The sequence below is a fragment of the Hyla sarda genome, chromosome 1 (assembly GCF_029499605.1).
Source record: "Hyla sarda isolate aHylSar1 chromosome 1, aHylSar1.hap1, whole genome shotgun sequence".
Taxonomy (NCBI): Eukaryota; Metazoa; Chordata; class Amphibia; order Anura; family Hylidae; genus Hyla; species Hyla sarda.
This window is the reverse complement of record NC_079189.1, coordinates 397,622,644-397,642,403: the sequence shown is the minus strand read 5'-3', so window position 1 is coordinate 397,642,403 and position 19,760 is coordinate 397,622,644. Positions and strand designations below refer to the sequence as shown.

The 19,760-nt window shown below is 41.0% G+C and overlaps 2 protein-coding genes across 4 annotated transcripts in view; one reads left to right on the top strand and one right to left on the bottom strand.

The window, feature by feature from the left end:
- The window catches only part of CIROP (ciliated left-right organizer metallopeptidase), a 249,063-nt gene that overhangs the window by 173,962 nt on the left and 55,341 nt on the right, over positions 1-19,760 (top strand). The gene's annotated exons all lie outside the window — the stretch shown is intronic.
- LOC130277021 (neural retina-specific leucine zipper protein-like) overlaps positions 1-19,760 on the bottom strand; it is a 70,212-nt gene that overhangs the window by 16,348 nt on the left and 34,104 nt on the right. For all 3 annotated transcript variants that reach the window (XM_056527239.1, XM_056527220.1, XM_056527229.1), the window contains one exon: positions 141-572. In XM_056527239.1, coding sequence (XP_056383214.1) covers positions 141-572 — 432 coding nt within the window. The remainder of the gene's footprint in view (positions 1-140; positions 573-19,760) is intronic.

Below are 19,760 nucleotides of genomic sequence, written 5' to 3'. Positions count from 1 at the left end.
TTATGGACACTCCATGTATTGTCTAATATTTCACTTTACATATTCACTTATTCTAACACAGATGACTAGGCCAAAGGAAGTATCCTAAAATTGGACAAAAACATATCAAAAAGTAGCACAATCTACCCTTGAGAGCTCACCTGGTGCTGCTGTGCATTCATATCTTCTGGACTCAGCAGGTAACCAGTAGAGTGAGTGTTATGGGGATGCTGCCCCCCAGTCCTGTATCCCCCCTCCATCCCTTGTAGGGATGGTGCTCCACCACCCATTAACACCTCTACGGCATCCTCTGGAGTTAGTGGTAGTCCTTCCCCACCCATTTGCTGCTGCAATGCTGCCATCCAATAAAGTTCTTCTAGGCTAGGACGTGGTGGTCCTGCTGGCTCAGGGGGGTCGCTGAATGTTGGCGATGGTGGTACACTGCTGCATGGAGTAGAGCCCAGAGATGGAGGTGGGGCCAGGCGGTTGTTCCGTGGTTCAGGTGGCTCTCTCTTTACCTCAAACTTCATTAGGTCAAAGTCATTGAGGTATTCAAGAGCCAGTGGCGTGCTGGGAAGATCCGAGAGCGCCATCTATAACAAAGGAAACCGAAAAACATTAAATTGAAGATATGTGGCATTTACACAAATATTATACAAAGACAAATGTTTCATCTGTCATATGTGGAAACTAGGTAAACAGAAGAGGTAAGACCAGGTTCATTTGCCATATGGGGGTGCAGTTTTCGAGGCAGTAGTGGACGGTGTGTAAATTTGGCCTGAAAAATTGTGGCATGTGAAGCTATCCTTACTAGGGGTCCCAGGCCTTGTTTATTTAGAGCAGCCTATAGCTATACAGTAGATTTGGATGTAAAACATAAGAAAATTATGTCTTTATCTTTTCTGTTGGATCCACTCTTGGTTCGGACTGAAATTTTTTTACAAAATGCTGCACCAAATGCACCAAATGTATCACAATTTATCAATGCTTCAGAAGACTACATGTCATACCTTATTTCTAGTCAGGTAATAGCAGATTCATGTTGTTCTCATATTGCTAATAGCAATGAATTTTCTACTGCATATATGTATGGTCAGATTCTTCCTCTGCATATGGCTATGTTTACACATCTGGCATTATTACTCTACCATTATAGTATAAGAAAAATGAAAATAATGGCAGTGCCAAATCCCTTGCATGACTATGCCCTGAAGTCCGGCATCCTGTACTATTGTGTTTGGAATTTTTTACAGAATCTTTTTACACAGAGCCTCCCTTTCAGATGTGAACATAGCCTAAGCGAGAGCCATAGATACCGTATTTATCGGGGTATACCACGCACCGGCCTATAACACAAACCCTCATTTTACCAAGGATATTTGGGTAAAAAAAGGTTTTTACCAAATATCCTTGGTAAAATGAGGGTGCGTGTGTGTGCATGTGTATACCCCAATACACTGTTTCTGACCCCGCAGAAGCCCCCAGGAAAGGCAGGGGGAGAGAGGCCGTCGCTGCCCGCTTCTCTCCCCCTGCCTTTCCTGGGGTCTAGAGCCCTGCTGCTGCGACGTCACTCGTCATTGCGCCTCGCAGCGCATAGCAAAGACGCAGGAGACGCCACACCGGAGCCAGAAGCAGCACGGACCTGACCCCGGCAACAGGTAATTATAAAACTGGCGATGGGGGAGGCAATGGGGCAGCTGCGCCGATAGCCAGGGGGAGAGAAGTGGCGGCAGCAGGGCTCTAGACCCCAGGAAAGGCAGGGGGAGAGAAGCGGGCAGCGACGGCCTCTCTCCCCCTGCCTTTCCTGGGGCTTCTGCGGGGTCAGAAAAACCGGGGATGGGGGAGGCAATGGGGCAGCGGCGACGGAAGTCTCTGGACCCCAGGACAGGCAGGGGCAAAGAATCGGGCAGCGACGGCAGGTCTCTGGACAAGCAAAAGCTGCTGCAGTTCATTGATTTAAAGCGCCCATTTTAAATCATTGAACTGCAGCGGTTTATCAGCGCATAACATAGCCTAAAAATGTGTGTTATATGCCGATAAATACGGTATATACTTTAGACATAAGCCAAAGCACAAAGCTATTAGATGTATAAGAATGAAGTGTAATGCATAAAATATTCTTTTGAAATGATGAGCTGAAGACAAAATATTAGCCACACATTAGTACATGTACTAGATATTGGATTTAAAGCACCTATATCCCAGGGGTATCACGCAATGCACATTTTTCAGAGTAATGGATTGCTATCTATATGTTTGTAGGAGAAATTAAATGCCTCTATGTCTAGGGAAGAAGGGAATAGCTGAACTGGATTTTCTCAGCCAATCATCATGGTATCCATGTGACAGGACTCACCAAGGACAACCCACTTGTCCCACAACCAACCAGCAATTAAACCTGGATTTGTACCTAATTTTCCTTTAGATAAGCAGCAGACAGAAATAACAAGCAGAGTGTGTTAAAAGGTTATGGGTTGGCTTACATGCTTTAACTTTTAAAGCCAGTGATGAATGATGTGTGGTTAAACACTCATTTGCAAGGATCTTAGAGACATTTTCATCAGAACCATTAAGTTAGTTTGTGAAACTTTTACCCTCCTAGATTAACTGTGAATGGCATGACTGAAAAGTTGAAGTATATAAAAACCACAGGAACTAAGCCATATAGTAGAGACCACGTTACAGAGTAGCGTCACCTAGTGCATATAGTACATAAAAATTGCCCACACTCTGTCGGCTAAATAACTGCGCCATTCCAAATAACCTCACCAGGCATTAAGAGTGCACCAGAAGCTTCATGGCATGGGTTTCTGTGGCTGAGTAGCTATCTGCAAGCCTTCCATTACCAAGCACAATGCCAAACATCAGATAGAGGTGTAAAGCATGCCATCCCTAGACACAGGAACAGAGGAAACATGGCCTATGAAGTGACAAATCACGCTTCTTTATCTGGCAGTCTGGTGAATATGTCGTGGTTGACATGTGAATGCCAGGAGACTGTTACCAGTCTGGTGAATATGTCGTGGTTGACATGTGAATGCCAGGAGACTGTTACCTGTCTGGTGAATATGTCGTGGTTGACATGTGAATGCCAGGAGACTGTTACCTGTCTGGTGAATATGTCGTGGTTGACATGTGAATGCCAGGAGACTGTTACCAGTCTGGTGAATATGTCGTGGTTGACATGTGAATGCCAGGAGACTGTTACCTGTCTGGTGAATATGTCGTGGTTGACATGTGAATGCCAGGAGACTGTTACCAGTCTGGTGAATATGTCGTGGTTGACATGTGAATGCCAGGAGACTGTTACCTGTCTGCATTGTGCCAACTGTAACATTTGGTGGAAGATGGATAATGCTATAGGGTTGTTTTCATGTGTTAGCTTAGGCTCCTTTTTATACTGATGGAAAATCTTAATGCTTTAGCATTATACAATTTTAAACAAATGTATGTTAGCAATTTTGTGGAAACAGGTTGGAGAAGGCCCCTTTCTGTTTTGCCATGACAATGTACAATTCAACCCCCATTGAACACCTTTGGTGTGAACTAGAACAGAGATTACAAGCCAGGCCCTTTCATCCAACATCAGTATCTGACCATGTGTATCTCACAAATGCTCCTCTGAATGAATGGGCAAAAATTCCCACAGACAAAATCAAAAATCTTAAAGAAAGCCATGCCAGAAGAGTGGAAGTTGTTATAACATCAAAGGGAGGGGCAGAGGAAACCTACCCAGTAGTAATGCATATAGATGTAGAATGATGTCTCAATACTTTTCTCTATATATTGTAAGTTATGATATCAGAAGCTTATTACATAAAGGAGTTGTCAAGTCAACATTTAGTTTTTTTTTACTAAAGCAAGCCCAGTTGATCACACCCCTAGAAATTAGCTGTCATTATTGGGGAAGAATTGAAGTGCAGTATTCACAAGGTTAGATGCATAAACGCTTTATTTCCGCTTCCTCATATCATGCACAACAAACACTGGTGCTCCGCGGAGCTCGTGGGTCACGATGGTCCCATTTCGTGGTTAATACGCTGGTCACACCCCTTTTTTCTACTATTTCTACTTGCATCAAATTCTTTTTTGTCCATGTAAGAGCACCCCGGGCACAACGCTGGCAAACACCTCTCATTCATGCATCACAACCAGAACGGACATTAGTGCAGTGCTGAGATTGCTATTTTCTCCTCCTCTTTTATCATTGGGGAAGAATACTGGATGCTGAAAGTCTTACATTTTCCCTGTAGCAGCCACTACTGGTGAACTGTTGAATTACATGGTGACTATTAAAATAAATAAACAACCAAGTAATACATGGTTTTGCCTGGTCTGCTACTCTTTACCGCAGTTCACTGTTGTGGTACATAGATGGATCCTGAGCAAGTGGTTAAACTTTAAAACATCCATATGCTCTAATACATGTTAAGAGCAAGTATTGTCAAGTTGGGGCAAACACTTAAAATAGAACAACAGTTTCACCTGTATTTTTGTCTTGCAACTACACTGTGGCATTGCCATCATTAATATAACTTGAACATGTTATATACTTTTGTTAGCTGTATATAGTGATCAAATTCATTACAACTTTAGAAATAAATCAATTTTTATGTTCCAAACAAGTTTGTGGAAGATTTATGCCCCTTACCCATTAATACGTATATTACCCTTGCACTCCGAGAAGTATATAACTCACAGAAAAGGATTGTAGTCACACACGTTTTGCTATACACATGTTTATTCCCTTTGTGTGTATTGAAACCAAAAAAGGGAGGAAAAAAAGCTAATTGGACATAATGTCACACCAAACTCCAAAAATGGTCTGGACAAAATTATTGGCACCCTTAACTTAATATTTGGTTGCACACTCTTTGGAAAAAATAACTGAAATCAGTCGCTTCCTATAACCATCAATAAGCTTCTTACACCTCTCAGCCGGAATGTTGGACCACTCTTCCTTTGCAAACTGCTCCAGGTCTCTCTTGGAAGGGCGCCTTTTCCCAACAGCAATTTTAAGATCTCTCCACAGGTGTTCTTAGGGATTTAGATCTGGACTCATTGCTGGTCACTTCAGAACTCTCCAGCGCTTTGTTGCCATCCATTTCTGGGTGCTTTTTGACGTATGTTTGGGGTCATTGTCCTGCTGGAAGAACCAAGATCTCGGACGCAAACCCAGCTTTCTGACACTAGATTGTACAGTGCGACCCAAAATCCGTTGGTAATCCTCAGATTTCATGATACCTTGCACACATTCAAGGCACCCAGTGCTGGAGGCAGAAAAACAACTCCAAAACATCATTGAACCTCCACCATACTTCACTGTAGGTACTGTGTTCTTTTCTTTGTAGGCCTCATTCCGTTTTTGGTAAACAGTAGAATGATGTGCTTTACTAAAAAGCTCTATCTTGGTTTCATCTGTCCACAAGACATTTCCCAGAAGGATTTTGGCTTACTTAAGTTCATTTTGGCAAAATGTAGTCTTGCTTTTTTATGTCTTTGTGTCAGCAGTGGGATCCTCCTGGGTCTCCTGCCATAGCGTTTCATTTCATTTAAATGTCGACGAATTGTTCTCGCTGACACTTATGCTCCCTGAGCCTGCAGGACAACTTGAATATCTTTGGAACTTGTTTGGGGCTGCTTATCCACCATCTGGACTATCCTGTGTTGACCCCTTTCATAAATTTTTCTCTTCCGTCCATGCCCAGGGAGATTAGCTACAGTGACATGGGTTGCAAACGTCTTGATAATGTTGCACACCATGGACAAAGGCAAATCTAGATCTCTGGAGATGGACTTCTAACCTTGGGATTGTTGATATTTTTCAACAATTTTCGTTCTCAAGTCCTCTTCTCCTAAGTGATTTTCTCTCCTTTTTATCTGCTTTCAAGTGGGATTTTTATATTGCCCTCACCTGTTACTTGCCCCAGGTGAGTTTAAAGGAGCATTACATGCTTGAAACAATTTTATTTTCACAATTTTGAAAGGGTGGCAATAATTTTGCCCAGCCCATTTTTGAAGTTTGGTGTGACTTTATGTCCAATTAGCTTACCCCCCCCCCCCCCTTTTTGGGGGGTTTAGTTCCAATACACACAAAGGGAATAAACATGTGTATAGCAAAACATGTGATACTGCAATCCTTTTCTGTGAGAAATACTTCATTTTCTTGAAAAATTTCAGGGATGCCAACATTAACGGTCATTTCTGTACCGTAGTTAAATACCAAGGATGATATTTTCAATACGGTAACTGCTCACCGCTGTGGGTTGTACTAACCAAGTACAACATTGGAAATAGCGTGTAAGCCGTAGCCAGGACCCTGCAGCAACTCCAAGCCTCATGTACAGCATCCAAACAGAGAACCTCTGGAGAAAAGGGCTGGATTACAAAGGGCGCTGGGAGCCAGGAAAGAGTATTGCACATTTATTACCCAAAATGCAACGCGTTTTACGGTAATACCGCTTCATCAGGCATATTGGGAACACAGTAGTAAATCAGTATATATAGCAGTATAAATTAACCCTATCAATACAGAACAAAACAATATATAGCAAAAAATTCATACATAAAAAAACATATAAATATATATATATATATATATATATATATATATATAAAACACAAATATATAGAAAAAGGGGGGGAATGCTTGCATACATATAAATAATATAAATATACATATAAAAAAAATATATATATCACTTAATCCATATTTTAAGACGGTTACCATAGAAAACTTGAAAAACTTTTTTATATGGTAACAAGAGATGAGCGAACTTACAGTAAATTCGATTCGTCACAAACTTCTCGGCTCGGCAGTTGATAACTTTTCCTGCATAAATTAGTTCAGCTTTCAGGTGCTCCGATGGGCTGGAAAAGGTGGATACAGTCCTAGGAGACTTTTTCCTAGGAATGTATCCACCTTTTCCAGCCCACCGGAGCACCTGAAGGCTGAACTAATTTACGCAGGAAAAGTCATCAACTGCCGAGCCGAGAAGTTCGTGACGAATCGAATTTACTGTAAGTTCGCTCATCTCTAATGATAACCGTTTTAAAAGTATGGACTAAGTGATATATATTTTTTATATGTATATTTATATGTAAGCAAGCACTCCCTCCCTTTTTCTATATATTTGTGTTGTTTATATATATGTGTGTGTTTTTTATGTATGAATTTTTTGCTATATATTTTTGTGCTCTGTATTTATAGGGTTAATTGGCACTGCTATATATACTGATGTACTCCCGTGTTCCCAATATGCCTGATGAAGCGGTATTACCGTGAAACGCATGCATTGTGGGTAATAAATGTGCAATACTCTTACCTGGCTCCCAGCGCCCTTTGTAATCCAGCCCTTTTCTCCAGAGGTTCTTTGTTTTATGCTGCACACGAGACTTGTCTATATTCATGAACAATTGCATTATACAAACATCTGTTTTACAGCCTTCACATTCTCTCAAGAGCCTGAGGTTACCCAATTATCACTCTAGGATATATATCTAAAGACCTCACTTGTCCCATAACGTGCAGATAATTCCGTCTCTGAGCTGTGTCTTATCCCGGATTTACTGTGCAGATTTGAGTGATACTGTCTGACAGTTGTCGCACTCATCTTCTACTCTGGCACAGAATATTGTTCGTCTCAGAGTTCGATTAGAAAAAATGATGGGATAAAAGTAAAGGGATAACAAAAGAAGAACATGTATAGTTATATAACTAAAACAAGAAGTTCATGGATGTGGACAAAAACCAGAAAAAATAAGTAAAGAATGTGATACTTCTTAGAGGATATAACGGGGACATGGCAACAACAAGCCACACACCACCATCATTGATAAGCTGGTCATACATGGTGGTCAATAGTCATTAAATATTAAGTGCCTCTGGTCCTTACTTATATATTTGTCTGTGAACCTTATAGCAATGACCTAATCCTTGCCCATTTTCATAACTGGAAATATTGATTCATTAATAATTGAGGATCAGAAATATCTCTCTAATATCACTTAGGCTCTGATATCACTTAGAATAGGCCAGAATTTAGGTAACAAAAAATACCTATTTACAATAAACAATTAGCAGTAAGTGATTCACCAACAAAGCAGCAATAAATAAGGAACTACCCCACTTCCACATTTGTGACATATCCTGTGCGTATGTCTATAGTAAAAATACCCCTAAAGGGTCTATTCACACATGCAGTACAGTGATCCCTCAACTTACAATGGCCTCAACATACAATAGTTTCAACATACAATGGTCTTTTCTGGACCATCGTAAGTTGAAACCAGACTCAACATACAATGTACAGACAGTCCAGATCGTGTCAATGGCTGGAAGAACCAACCAATGAAAATGGGCATTCACTGGTAAAACCCCTGTATTACTGAAGTGTATGCACTGACTGGTGTCTGGTAGCGCCCCCTACAGTACAGGGAGGTATTACATGTTCTGTACTCTTTACCTGTATCAGGGTTAGCTGCTCTTTTGGACACCAGGTGAGTTGACACCATGTTAATTGTTTGGGACATTGCGTGTACTGTACAGGACCCCTGAAGACGCTCCTGTCCTCTACATAGACCAGTGTTTCCCAAGCAGGGTGGCCCCAGCTTTTGCAAAACTACAACTCGCAGCATGCCTGGACAGCCTTTGGCTGTCCGGGCATGCTGGGAGTTATAGTTTTGCAACAGCTGGAGGCTCCCTGCTTGGGAAACACTGACAAAGACAGGGATTTACAGCAGATCTTACTTTTATATATAAGGATTTGCTTTATCTCTATTAGTTATCTACTTATTTTTCTTTTGGTGCCTTTAGAACCAATTACCAGGTTTCCATAGAGTTCTGGTCTCAACATACAATGGTTTCAACTTACAATGGTCATCCCAGAACCAATTAATATTGTAACTTGAGGGACCACTGTATCCTGTGCATATTTAATGCGCAGGATTTAAAGCTGCAGATTTGAAGCTGTGTTCAGTCATTTAGTTTACACTGAAATCTGCAGTATAAAATCTGCAGCTTCAAATCCTGTGCATCAAATATGTTCACGATACTGTACGTGTGAATACACCCTATAAAAACCTTCATGAGTGAAAGGCGCAAATGTTTTGGTTAATTTACATACTTGGGTATTCCAATAAACAGTAGTCTAAAGCTGGGATTCCCACCTCTGGTTCTCAAGGCCTCCATCAGGTCATGTTTTCAGGGTTCCCTTAGAATTTCACAGTGGCTATATTTGGGGCATTAGGCATTACCACAGGAGTTATATAGATGGCGTACCCTCAAATCATGACCTGTTTGGGGAGGGGTACTTGAGAAACACTTGACCAAAGGCTGTCAAGCATTTTACTTTTACCCCCAAATTACAAAAACATATTGCATTTCAAAATATAGAACCATTAATAACCAGATTTACATTTCCATGCATTTCTACCAAAGTCATTTCCAGTGTCAAATGGGAAGAGACCAATTACATTGACAACCTAAGAGAGGATCTGAATAGAAACAGAAGTTAAGGAGCAAGGGAAGAGAGATACATTGTAAATGGGAAATCTTTGGGGGCACTGTCACCATATTCTTAAGCTAAAATAAAAAGAGGTAGAACAAATAACCCAAGGAGAAAAGAATGGTAAGTTTGAATGGCAAATTGGGAAACAGAGGAACTAGGGGGAAAAGTTAGTAAAGTGACTAGGCCTAAGAGTGGGGTATTAGACAAAACCCCCAAGGGTAAAGATGTCATACACATAAAAAAGAAAGAAAAAAAAAGAAGGGGAAGAGTAAAGCCAGAATGAAAAATGGGAGATAAGAAGAAAAGAGGTGGGTATAGTTTTAAAGAGGGGAAATGAGGAATAAGAAGGACAAACTGAACCCCATGAGGAATAGTTCCCAAATTCTTAAAAAAAAGTCCTTCTGACAAGAAAACACCCAGCTAGAAAGAGAAGGAACAAAAAGACCGAGGGGGCATCATAGTTTGAAACAGAGATCAAGAGGGGGATATATTAAATAATAAATGTGACATTTTATAGGCACGAAAAACAATGTTCTCACAGATTGAGGATGTGGTCAAACCCCGGCATCACCCCAGCCCCCTGCCAAGCAGTGTATAGGAGTGTTAATATTGATCCTAAATGTCCCACATTATTCATTAGTGTCCCACACTCTAATACCTATACTATCCACTATGGCAGGTGTCACCCGCACCTTTCACATACAAGTAATATACACCTGAAAGGGTATATAAAGGCCTTTTACTGCATATAGTAATTCACATAACTGTTTATTGTCTATCATCCATAATGCAGAGAATAAGGGAGTTGATGAGAGGCAATCGGTATGTAAGCATCAGACCCTCACACGCTGGTGAATAGACTATTGGTATTCTTGTAGAATATACAGGATTCTTCACAGCCTTTATGAATGAGGTCAAGCATGATAAGCTTTATTGATTATATCACTTTAGGACAATAGTTACCTAGGGCTGTGTACAGGACTTCTTCATACACTTGGGTATACTTATCTCAGGGGGAAGACAATTTTAAGTGTTTAAAGTATTATGTCAGGGCAGCAAATAAGAGATACAGAGTCAGACAGCACTTGTACCACACAAAGTGTGACAGAAAGGGATTCACACATAGTGACAAAGTCCAGACATACAAGGTGTACAAGACAGGAGATCACAGGAGTCTAACTTACTCTGAGTGTGCAACACTGTGGTCAGCTCCTCCTGTCCTCTCCCTTTTCACAGATCCCCATGCAAGTCCTGGGCAAAGCCTGCTCTGCCCCTGGGTGCCAATCTCCCTACCCTGGCGTCTCCCAACTGCCCCTATCTGCTGCTTGTGCCCTGGGTGCAGGGGTTAAATAGCGGGCCCGTGAGCTCACACTTATCTCATTATGGACTCTCCAATAGCAAAAGCCAGGGGATAGATAGGGAGGGAGAGGGCAGAGGGCACTGGAGAGGGAGGGGGTGCTGGAAAATTATTCACAGAGTGTTGGATCTGTCAGAGCCAGGGCTACATCGCTCCAATAAAGTAGAAAGGGTGGAGGGGCAGAACATAGGAGGGGGGGGGGGGGAGCTGGAAAGTCTGGCACTGCCCTTACCTATTCTTTGTGTAAGTTCTGCCCGGCAACTACATAGATAGATAGATAGATAGATAGATAGATAGATAGATAGCATTTCTAAAGATAAGAGACTACAGATAGATCTTATAAATTTATAGATAGAAAATACATTTTATGAAAATGTGTCTACAGATTAATAGATAATGCATTTTTAAATAGATATATAATGTATTGATAAATAATTTATATACTGTATACGTTCTTTTCTAACGATGTAAGATTAGACAGATAATAGATGATGGATAGACACATGGATAGATACAGATCTATTGATAAGCATATAGAAAATACATCTAATCAGGGCTAATGTCCTGCAGGAACGCATGGGAACGGAGTTCCTGTACTTTTTCCATAGCAGGAACACTGTTCCTATTAGCAGGAGTCCTGCAGGACCAGCCCTTGAGTGGAGATCTTGATCAGGACTTGACCCCTGCATCTAATGATTGATAAATAATACATTTATACATAGATAGCAAGAAACATTAAAGGCCTAAGACCTGCAGACATGGTTGGCTAGTTTTTATGGTATAAGGGTACGTTCACACGCGCAGATTTTTTAGCGGGTTTTCCGCTGCGTATTTGAAAGTGGGCGGGCTCTTCTCAGTTGTCCGCAGCAGATTTTCCGTGGCGAAATTTACGCTGCGGAAAATCCGCCACAGTCCCTACTGACTTCAATGGGGCTTGCGGCGGATTTTCCGCAGTGTACATTCCACCACGGAAAATCGGCTGCGGACAGCCGAGAAGAGCCTGCCCACTTTTAAATATGCAGCGGAAAACCCGCTAAAAAATCTGCGCGTGTGAACGTACCCTAAAAGTAAGCTGTACTTTTCCTGGAGCTTTTTATTTCTCAGATAAGTGTCAAGGGGGTAGGGTCAAGCTGCTCAAGTGCCACAGCCTGGCATGCCTTCTTGCTGGCCCTTACTCCCTAGCTCTTTCATGACTGACATATAGGGCTCTGGAAGGTGGTAGGAGATGAGCATGGTGAGGCATGCTAGGCTTTGGCACATGAGCAGCTTGGCTCCGCTTCCATGACACTTGCCTTAGAAAAATATTTTATACCTTTGGCAATTACCATCAGCTCCAGGAAAGGTACAGTATGCTTTTATACCCCAACAGCTATCCAACCAAGTCTACAATTCTTAGCAGCAAATAAAACTGACAGATTCAGTGGCTGCTATAGACACCTTGGAGAGAAGGGGACCCAGCCATACTTTATCTTTTCCCCCATGATACTGGGTGGGGACAAGCTGTGTAGAACTCTGTATTGTTAACAAGCTAGGGGTGATAAAAAAAAAAAGGTGTAGCGAAAAACAGGGTAGCAAAACCCTGAGACCACAACGGGGGCCTATGGTAATCTTTGGGGTACTCTCTCTTCTATGAACACTGCCTGGTCAAGTAATTAACACTGATGATCTCATTACCACAGTATTTCTTAAGCGTGGTCTTCAAGTACCCCCAACAGGTCATGTTTTCTGTATTTCCTTAGTCTTTCACAGGTGATATAATTATGGTCAGTGAATCAGTCATCACCACAGTTATATCACCCGTGAAAGATTTAGGGAATCCTGAAAACATGATCTGTTAGGGTCCGTTCACACTACGTAATTCCCGTGGAATTCCGTGGGCGGAATTACGCACGGTGAACTTTAACTTTAGTGTGAATGGGTTTCCGCGAGACTTGTTCACACTGAGCAATTTCAGTGGCGGACAATTCCGCCGCAAAAATCGTTCCGCACAGAGAATGAACATGTTCTTTCTTTGTGAGAATTCTGCAAGCACTGCATATCCGTCAATGGTGAGGGTGCAGTGCTGCAGGGTCCTACTGATGAAGAACTTTTGCTGTGGCTGCCAGGCTAAATCGCCGCTCGCTGAATTCCACGAGCAGAGATTCAGCTTGCAATCCTCAGTGTGAACGCACCCTTAGGGGTAATTTAGGCCCGCACTTGAGAAACACTGCGTTACCATGTCTCTGTTAGACAGCAAGTGAACAGACAGTTCTTAAAGGGATACTCCACTGGAAAACATTTTTTTTTTAAATCAACTGGTGCCAGAAAGTTACGCAGATTTGTAAATTACTTCTATTTAAAAATCCCAATCCTTCCAGTACTTTTTAGATGATGTATGCTACAAGTTCTTTTTGAATTTCCTCTCTGTCTGACCACAGTGCTCTCTGCTGACACCTCTGTCCCTTTTAACAACTGTCCAGAGCAGGAGCAAATCCCCATAGCAAACCTATCCTGCTCTGGACAGTTCCAGAAATGGACAGAGGTGACAGCAGAGAGTAATGTGGTCAGACAAAGAGGATATTCAAAAAGAAAAGAACTTCCTGTGGAGCATAAAGCAGCTGATAAGAACTGGAAGGATTAAGATTTTTTTAATAGAAGTAATTTACAAATCTGTTTAACTTTCTGGCACCAGTTGATTAAAAAAAATGTTTTCCAGTGGAGGACCCCTTTAAAGTTGATACGCTGGAAGCAGGATTAATAGGTAAATGTAAGGAATTTAGTGACTCTGACAAGAGCCAAATTGTGATGGTTTGATAAAAGGGTCAGGGCATCTCCAAAACCGCTGGTCTTGTGGGGTGTTCAAAATATGCAATACTTGGTAGCTACCAAAAGTGCTTTGAGGAAAATGACAGATAGCTGAAGGTGTTGAAATGGCCCCCAAATTCCCTAGATCTCATTTATGCAATGTTATGGCAGATTGGCGTGTGTGTATTATGTAATCACTGATTAACTCTGTCCTCTACTTCATATATTCTATGTATCAGAGATTGTCGGTAGACCCCAGTTCCTGCATCACCAACAAGTAGTTAATGTATAAAATAAGACAAATCTATATATATAGAGAGAGAGAGAGAGAGAGAGAGAGAAGGCCTGACTCACTCACTCACCAACGCCCAGCCTAAACCCTTGGACCTAGAAAGCTGAATTTTTTCACTGGTGTTGTTTTTAAGATGTAGACGAGGAATAAGAAAGGATTTTTCTAAATTTAGCCCTTAAGGGGGTGAAAAAGGGGTTAAAAGTGTGTATGGAAGTCCATCATTTTTGAAGCTAGAAGCATGAAACTTTGTTTTTAGGCTAACAATTAGAGATAAAGAAACACGTGTTTTAACGTTTTATAAAATACCACCCCTGAAGGGGTGAAATGGGGGTTCAAAGATTGTATGAATTAACCCCTTGCCACAGAACGCTGATGTCCGGCATTAAGTCTTTAAATGCAGCGATCAAAGTTGAAAGAAATTGGGTTGTTTGGATGCCCGTAGACTTTACCCAGAGTGGCCCAATTACTATAGGATCATAAAAAGTAGATCTATGTTACCCCAAATTTAATGCGAGCGAAGCCGCAGGCAAAAGCTAGTTATAAATATATATCTCAAAACTCAGATTACATTTTATTTTTATAGCTAAGCACTGTCTACAATATCTGTAATTCTTCATCAAAATAGGTGGTTTGATCTTATGGCTGATAAGTCTATCAAAAGGCAGATAGGTGGCCCTACAGATACACGGCAGGAATAGAGAAGCGGGTAGAAACATTGGGGGAGGGATTTATCAAAACCTGTCTAGAGGAAGAGTGATGCAGTTGTCCTTAACAACAAAATATATTGCTTCTTTTATTTTTATTTACTTTTCAAAAATGAAAGAAGTTGCATTGGGTAACTACACCACTTTTTCTCTACGGAGGTTTTGATAAATCTGCCCCATAGAGTATAGCTGTCAGACCTTTCATGCTGCCAAAACCACGGGCTGCATGAAACAGAGATAAGTTCCCTTACTACAACCAACTATGATATACTTTGAAATGCTGCAGTGCTTTAAGGAACTCATGGGTTAAAACTGTATGAAAGAGATTTATAAGACAAATATATGTTAAACAAGTAAACATATTTCTAAAGATATGCGACTGGATGGATGGATGGATGGATAGATAGATAGAACAAATATAAACAAATAGATAGAACAAACATAAACAGACAATACAATAAATAGACAGTACAATAAATAGACAATACAGTTACATGTATTAGATTATAAATAGATAATATAGTAAATAAATAGAAAGATAGATAGAACAATTGATAGATAGTAAACTAGATAGATAATACGATAGATAGGACAATAGATAGATAATACAATAGAGAGATAGATAGAAAGAAAGATAGATAGATAGATAGATAGATAGATAGATAGATAGATATGAGATAGATATGAGATAAATAGATAGATAATACAATAGAGAGAGAGAGAGAAAGATAGATATGGGATTGATTGATATGAGATAGATAGATATGGGATAGATAGATATGAGATAGATAGATATATATTAGATAGATATGAGGTAGATAGATAGATAGATAGATATGAGATAGATAGATAGATGGATATGAGATAGATAGATAGATAGATAGGAGATAGATAAATAGATAGATATGAGATAGATAGATAGATAGATAGATAGATAGATAGATAGATATTAGATAGATAGATAGATAAATATGAGATAAATAACAGATAGATAGATAGAAAACATACAAGTGTACAGAATTAGTAGCAGGCCCGGAAACAGGAGTTATACTAGAAGAAAACAAGAAATGGCAGGATAAATTTCCTCCTTGTATATTGTACCTGTGGGGTTGGATGCATTATAGGTGACTGTCATTGAGTGTGATAGGTGTATGTCTGTCAGTGTGTGGAGTTGTCAGTTTGTCACTGTATGAATCCACCCCTAATCCTACTGTCAGAGCGTATTAGTGACAGACGCTGCATCCATTGTTGTGTCAGTGCGGTTATGCTGGGGTCACAGTGACTAGCCCCCCCCTCGCCATGATGTAATGGTGCCTGTCCTCCCCTCTCCCTATCCTGCACCTCGTTCTCCGGATAATTAGCAGAATGAAGTGTTAAAGGGATTACACAAAACAATCCTTTAAAGAGAGATGGGATTAAACACATGCAGTGACATACAGACAGGGTGTATATACAGAAGGGGGGTAGAGGGAGAGAGACAGAACGAGACAGAAGCACAAGGGAAAGACAGTCATGGGTAATCACTATGTAGAAGCAATAAATTCTTCGTGGAACAAAAAAGAATGACCTTTTCTATGTAAAAGTAGTAACATTGGTTGTCAAAATTTCAATTTTTATTTGTACATACAGTGTATTTGGAAAGTCTTCCAACTCATGTTTTTTCACATGTTACGGCCTTGTGCTAAAATAAAAATATCCCCATTATTCTGCACTCTATACCCCATGATATGAATGTATAAACAGATTATTTTTAAATTTTTTGCAAGTTTATTGTGAAGTGAAGGAGGCACATATCTGGAGAGGGGTACAAAAATATCTGCTGCACTGTAAGTTTCCAAGAGCACAGTGGTCTCCATAATACCTAAATGATGGAAGTTTGAAACAACCAGGACACTTCCTAGAGCAGGTCTTCCAAAAGTTATTGGAGGAGAAGGGCCTGAGTAATAGAAGTGACCAAGAACCCAATGGTTACAATGGTTACCCTGGTTTAACCCCTAGGACGCAGCCCTTTTTTGCACATCTGACCACTGTCACTTTAAACATTAATAACTCTGAAATGCTTTTACTTATCAATCTGATTCTGAGAAAGTTTTTTCGTGACATATTCTACTTTAACATAGTGGTACATTTTTGTGGTAACTTGCATCCTTTCTTGGTGAAAAATCCCCAAATTTGATGAAAAATTTGAAAATTTTGCATTTTTCTAACTTTGAAGCTCTCTGCTTGTAAGGAAAATGGATATTCCCCCCAAAAAATTTTGGGGATTCACATATACAATATGTCTACTTTATGATTGCATCATAAAATTGATGTGTTTTTACTTTTGGAAGACACCAGAGGGCTTCAAAGTTCAGCAGCAATTTTACAATTTAAAAAAAAAAAATTCAAACTCGCTATTTTTCATGGACCAGTTCAGGTTTGAAGTGGATCTGAAGGCTCTTCATATTAGAAATACCCCATAAATGACCCCATTATAAAAACTGCACCCCCTAAAGTATTCAAAATGACATTCAGTAAGTGTTTTAACCCTTTAGGTGTTTCACAGGAAAAGCAGCAAAGTGAAGGAGGAAATTCAAAATCTTCATTTTTTACACTTGCATGTTCTTGTAGACCCAATTTTTGAATTTTTACAAGGGGTAAAAGGATAAAATGTATACTTGAATTTGTAGCCCAATTTCTCTCGAGTAAGCACATACCTCAAATGTCTATGTAAATTGTTCGGTGGGTGCAGTAGAGGGCTCAGAAGCGAAGGAGCGACAAGGAGATTTTGGAGAGTACGTTTTTCTGAAATGTTTTTTGGGGGGCTTGTTGCATTTAGGAAGCCCCTATGGTGCCAAAACAGCAAAAAAATAATCCACATGCCATACCATTTTGGAAACTAGACCCCTTGAGGAACGTAACAAGGAATTAAGTGAGCCTTAAAGGGGTAGTCCAGTGGTGAAAAACTTATCCCCTATCCTAAGGATAGGGGATAAGTTTGAGATCGCGGGGGGTCCGACCGCTGGGGCCCCCTGCGATCTCTCTGTATGAGGCACCGGCTCTCCGGCCTGATAGCGGGTGTCGACCCCCGCACGAAGCGGCGGCCGACACGCCCCCTTAATACATCTCAATGGCAGAGCCGGAGGTTGCCGAAGGCAGCGCTTTGGCTCTGCCATACAGTTGTATTGAGGGGGCGTGTCGGCCGCCGCCTCGTGCGGAGGTCGACACGCCCCCTTCCCGCGGGCTGTCGGGGCTCCATACAGGAGATCGCAGGGGGCCCCAGCGGTCGGACCCCCCGGGATAAGTTGCTCACCACTGAGTCACCACTGGACTACTCCTTTAACACCCCACAAGTGTTTCACGACTTTTGCATATGTAAAAAAAAAAAATTTTTCACTAAAATGTGTGTTTCCCCGCCAAATTTCACATTTTTGCAAGGGTTAATAGCAGAAAATACCCCCCAAAATGTGTAACCCCATCTCTTCTGAGTATGGAGGTCCCCCATAAGTTGACCTGAAGTGCACTACGGGCGAACTACAATGCTCAGAAGAGAAGGAGTCATATTTGGCTTTTTGAGAGCAAATTTTGCTCGGGGGGCGTGTTGAATTTAGGAAGCCCCTATGGTGCCAGGACAGTAAAAAAAAACACATGGCATACCATTTTGGAAACTAGACCCGTTGAGGAACGTAACAAGGGATAAAGTGAACCTTAATACCCCACAGGTGTTTCACGACTTTTGCATATGTAAAAAAAATATATTTATTTTTTACCAAAAATGCTTGGTTTAGCAAAAATGTTACATTTAAAAAAAGGTAATAGCAGAAAATACCCCACAAAATTTGAAGCCCAATTTCTCCTGATTCAGAAAACACCCCACATGGGGATGAAAAGTGCTCTGCTGGCGCACTACAGGTCTCAGAAGAGAAGGAGTCACATTGGGCTTTTTGGAAGCAAATTTTGCTCTGGGGGCATGCCGCATTTAGGAAGCCCCTATGGTGCCAGGACAGCAAAAAAAAAAACACATGGCATACAATTTTGGAAACTAGACCCCTTGGGGAACGTAACAAGGGGTAAAGTGAACCTTAATACCACACAGGTGTTTCACGACTTTTGCATATGTAAAAAAAATTTTTTTTTTTACACTAAAATGCTTGTTTTCCCAAAAATTTTTCATTTTTACAAGGGATAATAGCAGAAAATACCCCCCAAAATTTGTAACCCCATCTCTTCTGAGTATGGAAGTACCCCATAAGTGGACGTGAAGTGCACTGGGGGCGAACTACAATGCTCAGAAAAGAAGGAGCATCATTGAGCTTTTGGAGAGCGAATTTGGCCATGTGCATTTACAAAGCCCCCCGTGGTGCCAGAACAGTGGACCCCCCCACATGTGACCCCCATTTTTAAAACTACACCCCTCACAGAATGTAATAAGGGGTGCAGTGAGAATTTACACCCCACTGGCATTTGACGGATCTTTGGAACAGTGGGCTGTGCAAATAAAAAAATTTATTTTTCATTTTCACAGACCCCTGTTTCAAAGATCTGTCAGACACCTGTGGGGTGTAAATGCTCACTATACCCCTTGTTACATTCCGTGAGGGGTTTAGTTTCCAAAATGGGGTCACATGTGGGTATTTATTGTTTTGCGCTTATGTCAGAACCGCTGTAAAATCAGCCACCCCTGTGCAAATCACCAATTTAGACCTGAAATGTACATGGTGCACTCTCCCTTCTGAGCCTTGTTGTGCGCCCGCAGAGCACTTTGCGCCCACATATGGGGTATTTCAGTACTCAGGAGAAATTGCGTTACAAATTTTGGGGGCTTTTTTTCTTTTACCGCTTGTGAAATTTAAAAGTATGGGGCAACACCAGTATGTTAGTGTACAAAAATGTTTTTTTTTTACACTGACATGCTGGTGTAGACCCCAACTTTAATTTTCATAAGGAGTAAAAGGAGAAAAAGCCCCCCAAAACTTGTTAGGCAATTTCTCCCGAGTACGGCGATACCCCATATGTGGCCCTAAACTGTTGCCTTGAAATACGGCAGGGCTCCAAAGTGAGATCGCCATGCGCATTTGAAGCCTAAATTAAGGATTTGCATAGAGGTGGACATAGGGGTATTCTAAGCCAGTGATTCCCAAACAGGGGGCCTCCAG